This window comes from Humulus lupulus, chromosome 8 (assembly GCF_963169125.1).
Source record: "Humulus lupulus chromosome 8, drHumLupu1.1, whole genome shotgun sequence".
Taxonomy (NCBI): domain Eukaryota; kingdom Viridiplantae; phylum Streptophyta; class Magnoliopsida; order Rosales; family Cannabaceae; genus Humulus; species Humulus lupulus.
The window spans coordinates 80,770,356-80,780,689 of record NC_084800.1 but is presented as its reverse complement, the minus strand read 5'-3'; the positions used below and the strand labels follow the sequence as shown (position 1 = coordinate 80,780,689).

The window sequence follows — 10,334 nt, the reverse complement described above, 5'->3', positions numbered from 1 at the left end:
ACCATTTCCGAGCCTAAATCCTAGAATTCTATCCAGGTCCCAATTCCAACCACATAACCAGTTTATATTCTCAGAAACTCCAATAACAAGTCTCCAAAAACACTTCAGCTTTATCACTTAGGTTCTATCTTCCAAATTCTAAAGGAAACACAGAAAACCATGCAGAAGTTAAACTTAGATACTTACCTCTGAATTGATCTTGGCTTGAGCTTGGTTCACTACAAGAAAAAATGCTTTTAATAAGAGCAAAAATGTGTTATTAAAACGTACCATAATACTTTTGGATGTGTTAAGACCGACTATGTTATCGTAGGTCAGGGTACTTTACATAACACTTTATCATTGTTATACAGATGTGTTATTATACTGCCAACGATAACACACTTTCTGTGTTATTTTAATAAATAGATAAGTGTTTAATTATATTATTTATAGTCGATTATATAACACATTTCAATACTTATAAATTTGTGTTATACTACACTTTTTATTTTATGAAAAAGGGAATATATTGCACCAAAACAAACAAATACAACCAGTTCAAAACCAACTCAAAAGGCTAACAGATTATAGACATTTAATAAGAGCAGCTAGAGAACAATTCTGCCTTAGGACTTTTTGACTCAGCCTACCATTCAATCTATACTTCACAGCCTGAATAATCAACCTCACTATATACGAAGAAGTATAGGAACAAACAGAAAAAATGCAAGAGTTCCTATTAAACCACACACCATAAACCGCAGCAGCCAAAACAACAATAGAAATGATGTGCATAAAACTCTTAGGCTTCCTATCTAACCACTCTTTCCAGCCAACATACTGAAGAGGCCAAATACCATAACCTAGCCACCCTTTGAGTAGAGCCCAAACTTGCTAAGAAAACCAACAATCAAAGAAAAGGTGCTAATGTGATTCCTCCACCTGCTCACAGACCGGGCACAACACAGAAGCAATAGAAACCTGGCACCTCACTAAATTGTCCCTAGTTAGAAGATGACCCAAAACAGATTGCCACGGGATAAATCTATGCTTAGGGACAGTAAGACAACACCAAACAACCTTAGCAAACTCAACAGGATGTCTTTGAAGAATGCTACTTAACAGAACCTTCAACCGAAGTTTACCATTCATAGTTGCATTAGCCAAAATATAATCAGAGAAAGTCTCCCTTATGTAACAGAGTTTACGCCAATACCAACTCACATCAGCTTTAAGATGGTAAGACCAAAAAGTTTGCCCCTTAAGATAAATTCCATCAATCCATTTCACCCATAACACATCTTGTTTAGTGGACAAAGCCCAGATGAACTTAGCCATGAGAATTTTGTTCCAAACAGATCCTTCCATAAAACCCAGACCTCCAAGAGCTTTAGGGAGACAAACTTGAGCCCACGATGTACAATGAAGTTTGCTGCGATTATTAGAAGAGCCCCAGAGAAAATTTCTACACAATCAGTCAATTTCATTAATAACACTAACAAGCAGCAAGAAGATATGCATCCAATAATTACGGATGCTAAGCAAAACCAAAAATATCAACTGAGTTCTCCCAGCAAATGATAGATGTCCACTCGCCCACATGTGAAGTTTAGCCTGAATTTTCTTAATAATCTCCCCACAATCAGCAGCTTGCCACTTCGTAGGTCTCAAACAGATCCCCAGGTACTTCAAAGGGAAATTACCCTCACCAAGTGCAACAAAATTCAGAATACTCTGCTTCACCTCAGCAACCACTCCCCCAAAGTAAACTTGAGACTTTTTCAAGTTAGCAGCAAGCCTAGAACTATTGCAGAAACTCATAAATCCCTCAAACATAAGCTGAACTGATCTAAAGTTGCCCTTACAGAACAAGATCAGATCATCCGCAAAGCAAAGGTTCACTAATTTTAAATGTTTGCACATTGGATGAAACCTAAAATCTCTATTATAAACAACTTGCTTAAGGAGTCTAGTGAGATACTCCATTACCAGCACAAAGAGAAGAGGGGAAATAGGATCTCCCTGTCTTAAACCTTTCCTCCCCTCAAAACTACCCTGTAATTTCCCATTCATGAGAAGAGTATAAGAAGATTCCGACAAACACACCATTATCCAATGAATAAATTTTCTAGGGAAGAAAAAGCAGTCATAATCTCTTCCAAAAACGTCCAATCAACAGAATCGTAAGCCTCACTCAGATCGATCTTTATCAGGCAACTGGGAGAAATATTCTTTCTAGAATAACCATGAAGCAAATCCTGAAGAATCATAATATTGTGAGCAAGTTGTCGATTTTTTACAAATGCACCTTGATTTTGGTATATAATCTTAGGAAGAATCTCAGCCAAACGAAAGCAAATCATCTTAGAGATGCATTTATACAGAGTATTACAGCAGACAATAGGTCTAAAATCAGAAGCCACAGTGGGAGAATCTACCTTAGGTATTAGAGTGAGTATTGTTCTGTTTAACTCAGCAGGAATCTCTCCATTCTCAAAAAATAACAAGCTCGCTTCTGAAATTTCAGCACCTATATCCTTCCAAAGTGCTTTAAAAAAGCCCGAGCTAAAACCATCGAGACCTGGACTCTTGATTGAAGGATTGCTAAATAAAGCTCTCCTAACATCTTTCTATGAGAAAGGCTGAACCAAACTGAGTTGTTGCTCCAGAGTTAATGTATGCCCCTGTTTGATACAGTTCAGATCTATCTAACTAGAAGCTGAGCTCAACTTACCCATAATACCTTTAAAGTGGTTGTAAAAATGAGCAATTACCTCAGGATAGTTCTCCACAATATGACCCTCATCATTAATATAGCTAGAAATATGGTTCCTCATTTTCCTCTGTTTGAGAGAAGCATGAAAGAAAGTTGTATTCTCATCTCCAAATCTCAGCCACTTAATTTTGCTCTGTTGACGCAGAAAAATCTCATATATACTGGATTTGTTTGCAAAATCACTAGCTGCTTCAGTCTCTTCCTGCTGCAAAGAATACAAGGAAGGAGATTGCTGCAGCTTGTACTTAGCATTTTCTAACCACTGTTTAGCTGCTGTATACTGTTGAATTACGTCCCCAACCTGCTTTTTATTGAAGCGACTCAAAACAAGTTTAAGCCTCTTAAGCTTCTGCAAAATTTGTTGCAACCCGATTCCACCAGCTGGTTTTGACCAGCTATCAAGAACAGTGCTACGAAATTCCTCATGGTTAGTCCAGCAATTATAAAATCTAAAAGGTCTTATCCCAAATTTCTTAAACTGAACAGTCTTGATGATGCAATAACAATGGTCAGAAAAAGTATCCCAATATATACGAGCTTCAGAATCTGGGAAAGAATCGGACCACTTCTCATTGACAAAAACTCTATCCAGCTTAGAATAAATTCTGGAATCTGCTTGCTGATTATTAGACCAAGTGTAAAACGATCCATTAGACCGTAATTCAGACAGTAAAACCGAAGCTGTCCACTGACAGTTATCTTCCACTTCCATTTCAGTAATAGCTCGACCCCCTATACGATCATCATAATCAAAGATTTCGTTAAAATCCCCAACAACCATCCAAGGTGCAACTGAAGCCTAGGGACAAGTTAGATGGGACCAAAGCTTCTTTCTCTCTTCCAAAGAATTCCTACCATAAACAAATGACACCAACGCCTGGTGAACAGAACCTTTAATCCTCACTTCACAATGAACATGTTGGTCCATAACATGAAGAATGTTAACTTGAACAATGTCATCCCTCCAAACTAAGAGGATCCTTCCTTCTACCAACTCACTGCTATACCACTACCATCCCACAAACACATTCATCATCATCTCCTCAATTTTTTTGTTTTTCAATTTAGTTTCAAGAAAACCACCCAAACTAATTTTATTAACATTACAAAAGCTAATAGGGATCTTTGTTTATTACTCCTATTATTTAGACCCCTAATATTCCAACAAGCAATCTACACCCCTCCATTAGAAAGTTGAAGATCATGTAAATTCCTCTTTGTAACCACCTCCTTGCTCTCCTGCAAGAGACTAAATTTGTTACCCCTCACTGTCATGCTAGCACCAGGTTTTTGCTTAACCCCACCCACTTTCTTTGGGGTAGACCAAGATAAGTCCTGCCCAACCGATGAGCTACTGGTATCTTGAACTAAGGCTTTACCTGCCGTCGAATCTCGAGAAACAGCCAAATGATCACATTTGCCTTGCTGCTAAACCTTTTTTTCTTCTATCTGAATGGCCTTAAACCTATCCGCAAGAACTGGCTCACTCAGAACCTTAGATATTTCATAATCCCCTTTTTTAGGATTAGGGGCTAATTGCTTCGGCTTCCATTGCACCTCCTGAGAACTTTTACAGTTAGAAGCTACATGACCCAAATTCTTACAACAAGAACAACGAGTAGGTAACCATTCAAATTCTATAGCTTGTTCCATCAATTGACCCCTCTCGTTTATAAAACTTATACAATGAGGAATACGATCAGAAATTTCAACATCTACAAGAACTCTGGCAAATTTCACCATAGATTTATCCTTGGTTACCTTATCCATCATCATAGGCTTACCTATAGTACTAACAAGTGCACTCAGAGTTTTAAGACCCCAATACTGGAGACCTAAATTTGGCAGCCTAACCCAGACCGGAACTGACTTCACCATCCTCACTTTATCCAATTCAGTCGACCATGGCCTCAACAAAACTGGCTTTCTGTCAAAATGAACCACACCAGCTTCCAAAACCAAGTCTCTAGTAGCTTCATCCCTGAATTTGACAAGAGTATATTCCCCATGCATACGAGCAATTCTCTCAATACCCAGCTTACCCCAAATGCGATTGATGAAGCCCTCAAACACAGATAATAAAGGATTGGCACCCAAAACTACACAAACCATAGCAGATTGCCAAAATGAGGCCTCCACTTCTATCTCTTCTTTATCAACTTAAGCAATCAATTGACCTTCACGAAGCATTGGTTCCTCATAATTGAGTCGAACACCCCCCCCCCCCCCCCCCCCCCCGAGCAGCAAAATTATCTTGAAACTTTGAACATTTATCTTTAGCCAATTCCTGAAAATCTTGTTCTTCCGATTCCATCGCCCACAACCTGGACTCAACATTAATTCAAGATTTGACTTGAACGCCAGAAGCCAACGAATGCTCCTCCCCCACCTCCTGAAAAACATCTACCGTATCTGCAAAGATCTCCTCTAGGGGTTCTCCGTTCACCTCATCTTCAACCTCCACCCGTTCTAGATTATCTTTACCAGCACTATTTACGATCGGAGAAGCTTTAGATCCAGGCTTCTGAGTGATTCGCTTGCGCCTTGCCATCGGGAGCAAGAAACCAGTCGCACGCCCCCTTAGTATAACACATTTTTTGTGTTATATAATGAAGTTTGCATAACAAAATTCTTAACTTAAAAAAAGTGTTATTGTAATAGATATTATAACACATTTTTTGTATTATTTTAATATTTAGATAAGTTTAAATTCTCATTATATATTCATTTATATAACTATAATTTATTCTATTAATAGACATCATAAATAAATATTATTTAATATTATATTATAGATACATTGTACTAATGTATAGTAATTTTTTAAAAAGAGAATTAAAAAGTTATTAATTAATTGAATAAAATTGAAAATACTCAAGCTATCTAACTTGAATAAAATCACAAATATTTAAGCTATTGTAACCTGAAAAAATATTACAATAAATTAAAAAACAAACAAATTGATGTCTTTCAACAAGATGAACTCGTGTCATGTCTTATATAAATGTACAACTTCCTATCATTGACGATTAGCATGGAAGCATCACTGTATTTATATGCACCTTTCATTCTTGATATCTCTTCAAATAGTGTAATATAACTTCTACAATACATCTGAGCAGCATCACCACTAAATATAACAAGATAATAAAGACTATAGCAAGTCTGAAAGAGACCAATGACTTGTCCCAACAAGCAGCCTTTGCAAAAGGCATATTAACAAGAGGTAACCTGAAAAATAGAGAACAAATTCAACCAAAACTTAGTAAAACTAAAAAGCAAATACATATCCATGAAGAAATACTACAGTTAGAAGGTATCCACAATTTTTCTGTTGAGTGTGTCCACTAACCACATAATATTATTTATATATATAATTACAACTTAAAATATAGAGAACAGACCAAAATAAAGCCATTAAAGCTAATTCCTAAATAGAACAATACAAACCAACTCAAATTGAAAACTTCAAATTAAATATATAATAATGGTTTCTTCCTTCAAACATCACCAACATTGAGGATGGCACGCAAACATCATTAAAGTTGCTGAAATAGAGATCTTCACTTGGTACTTTCAGTAAATATATACATATTCACTTGATGATGATTTATAAATTGGTTATATGTATGTAACTATAATTATAGTAAATGATGAATGATCATGACTATAAATTATATTACACATTATACTCAATAATATAATATCCTCTTAAAAACTATTATTATATACATATATATATTCATTCTATTAATCAATTATAATTTGTATATTTCAATAAACCAATTAGGGAGATATATAGGGAAACAGAGCAGTGTGTATGTGCGGATATATAACCTAAGCGGTGGTTGGTGTTAGGGTTGAGTTCTAACTTGCAGTTGATCAACTGACAAAAGTTAGGTACCAACATATTATATATGTTGCAAACTAATACAATGCTACAACAGATTATAAATATAAATAACGTACTAACGTATATGCAAGTTATAAAATAAAATTCAAATTATAAATATATATATATATTGCTCTCCAATAATAAATAAAATCTAAAACAAATCTACAACAAAACATCAAGCCCACAGTAACAAAATTTCTTGAGTAAATAGAGATCTAATGTGATGCTGAATCTATAAAAATATTATTAAAATAAAATTGGATAAACTTGTGACTGAATCTTTGAATTAAACTCAATCTCACGAGTGACTGACCCATGAAGTTAGCAAAAAGGAAGAGGCACTTGCAGGTTCTTTAAACCTTCTATAATTTATTTGAATCATTTTATCAAACACTTGTACAACATTGACAAATAGTTCAAGATATCTACAAACTTGCAAGAGTAAGATTTTAGATTAGCATATAAAAATACATTACCATAAAAATAGTAGTGTGATAATCTTTAATCAATTCAATTGTAGTGAAATGTAGAAAGAAATTAAACTTTCGAATTACAAAGTAATAAAGTATTACTAAATATTTATTTAGACAATAATAGAGAACAATACATATCAATACAAATTAAAAACATATATATAGTTAGACATGTGTAATTATCGAACAAATAAAAATGATATATTTAAAAGTATTAAATCTTTCTAGTCACTTTGTTATTTTTTTATTTTTACTTTCAATTAATCACTACCAATAAAATCATATCAAACTGCATAAAAGCAACTTCTATGTTGTAGAAGCTCATCTTAGTTCCAAATTTGAAGTGTATGTCGTGTATCATATAATTCACGTAGAAAAGGGAAAAAGGTGGGTATATCACGCATTAGTTAAGATTTCGTATATATGTGCTTTAAACAATGTCATCTATCGATTCTTATCCACTAGAAATACATATTTATATGTAAATAAAATAATAACAATGTTAATAATATAGAGCTTAATCTTGTTACTTATTGTAGGGATTTTACCTATATGACCCTACACAATTCTCAAACACATTAAACACACTAAGGTCAAAACTGACCTTTGCCCTTATTTTATTTTATTGAACCTTTTGTTTTATTAGGCTGCTTTTGTTATGATAACTTGACTTAATTGACTAACGTGTGCAGAGAAGAAAGAGAAGGAAAAATTGAGAGAAAAACCCTTTTACCCTCTCTGCTCAAACCCAGAAGATCCCCGAGAAGTTCAACCACAAAAATCCCAGAAATAAACCCAGAAATCAACCCAGAAATCTCAAGCCCAATCACAAACCAGAAACAAATATATCAAGAGTAAGGGAAGAGAGATACAAACAGAGATTTATAGAGGTTCACCACCAAAAATTTGGGGCTACGTCCTCTTGAGCTCGCCTAAGAGATTGAGAGCTCCAAATCCACTAATCAATGGAGAAATTGTTACAACCAAGCAGTTAAGATCACGATTACAACATCATCAGGTACTCCCGTTCCTTTTTCCCCTTATTTCTCTCTATTTTCCCTTAAATCAGAAAACCCTACCACTCTTCTAATAAACTTCTCTCTTTTTCTTTTACAGGAAAAAACTCTCAAAGCTCTCAAATTTCTCTGTGCATAAAGACAAACATGATAAGCATCTTCTCTCTTTAGATTACATGTATTTATAGGCTAAAGTAGAATAAAAGTTTCGGTTGTATTTTTCTTGATCTTGAAAAGCTTCTGATCTGTTTGATGTTGAGCTGGCAAGAATAGTTGTAACAATATTTTGCATGTAGTTCTAACAGAATACAGTTCATACTGAGGACTTGTATTTTAACAAATTTCCACCCAAGTTCTCAGTATGAACCAGGAATCTGTTAGTGTAAATATCTCTGAGGGTCTTTACTCTTTCCTTGTCCTGGCTATCCTCCAGTGTCGACCCCAAGCAAATTCAAACAGAGCTTGAATTTGTGTAAGGTCACAATCTTAGTTCCCATGTCTGTTGGGTTCTCTTCTGTAGGCACCTTCTCTATTAGAACTTGTTCTTGAGTCACCTTTTCTCTGATGAAATGGTACTTAATCTCTACATGTTTTGTTCGGTCATGAAACACAGGGTTCTTACATAAATGCATGCAACTTTGACTGTCTGTGTAGATTGTAGGTGTTCCACACTGTAGGTTAATCTCTTCCAATAGACCATGTATCCAAACAACTTCTTTAATTGCCTCTGTCACTGCAATATATTCTGATTCAGTAGTAGATAGGGCTACTACAGGCTGTAACTGAACCCTTCAGCTTATGCAATTTCCTCCTATAAGAAAATAGTATGCTGAAGTTGACCTTCTTTGATCTCTGTCCCCTGCATAGTCTGCATCGCTGTATCCTTCCAATCTTAGAGCATAGTTCTGTTTCCTGTATGTGAGTCCAGTATCCATAGTTCCCAGTAGGTACCTTAGTGCCCATTTCATAGCTTCCCAGTGAGGTTTGCCCGGATTTGACATGTATTTGCTTAGTAAGCTCATAGCATAGGATAGATCAGGTCTAGTACACACCATTAGATACATTAGGGATCCTACTGCATTAGAATAAGGGACTCTGTTCATGTAACCTGCTTCTTCCTTTGTTTTGGGGCATTGTTCTTTAGACAGTTGATGTTGGCTAGTAATTGGTAGCTTAGTGATCTTAGCATTGTTCATAGAAAATTTATCCAAGATTTTTTGTATGTAGTCCTTCTGTCCAAGGTTCATCTTCCCTTTTTCTCTGTCTCTGCTTATTGTTATCCCAAGTATCCTAGTAGCTTTTCCCAGATCCTTCATTTCAAACTCTGACCTTAATAATGTCTTGAGAGAGTCTATATCACTTCTGTCTTTTCTTATTAGAAGCATATCATCAACATAGAGTAACAAATAGGTAGCTTTTAGAATCTCAGTTTCTTTGAAATACATGCATGTGTCAAAATTACTCCTAGTGAATCCCTGTTTGGTCATAAAAGCATTAAACTTCTTATTCCATTGTCTTGGTGACTGTTTTAGACCATATAGGGATTTTTCCAGCTGACAAACCATTTCTGAATTCCCTGTTTTTACAAATCCTTTAGGTTGCTCCATATAAATCTCTTCATCTAATTCCCCATGTAAGAAAGTAGTTGTGACATCCATTTGATCCACTTCTAGGTCAAACTGAGTAGATAGAGCCAACATAATCCTAATAGTCTTGTATTTTACAACCGGTGAGAATATTTCAGTAAAATCCACTCCCTCTTTCTGTGTAAAACCCTTTGCCACAAGTCTTGCCTTGTACCTTGTAGGTTCCCCTTCACTGTGTCCCTCCTTTAGCTTATACAGCCACTTGCAAGCTACTGTACTCTTACCTTTTGGTCTAGGCACCAATCTCCAAGTTTTGTTTTTCCTTAGAGAGTTCATTTCCTCTTCCATTGCGTTAATCCATAGCTTAGAATCCCTGCTTTGTACAGCTTCCTCATAGGATTGTGGCTCGGTCATTCTAGATTCTAGTTCACTCATGAATGCATAGGCTAGATCTTCATTCCAAATATTAAAACTGTACTTTTTATTTGGCTTAGGTACCCTTCTTTCTCTGTCCCGAACTAGTTGATAATCAGTCACATTCTCATCTATAGCTTGGTCTGTTTCACTTGTGTCTACTTGATTTGTATCTTCTGCTTCAGCTGTGAT

At 35.5% G+C, this 10,334-nt stretch overlaps 1 protein-coding gene across 1 annotated transcript; it reads right to left on the bottom strand.

Moving 5' to 3' along the window:
- Positions 1-906: 906 nt before the first annotated feature.
- LOC133795698 (uncharacterized) lies at positions 907-2,091 on the bottom strand. Its single transcript, XM_062233155.1, has 2 exons — positions 1,544-2,091; positions 907-1,447 (listed from the first exon to the last, which is right to left on the bottom strand). Exons 1-2 carry the CDS (start codon positions 2,089-2,091, stop codon positions 907-909), a joined length of 1,089 nt encoding a protein of 362 aa, XP_062089139.1.
- Between the last annotated feature and the right edge of the window lie 8,243 nt (positions 2,092-10,334).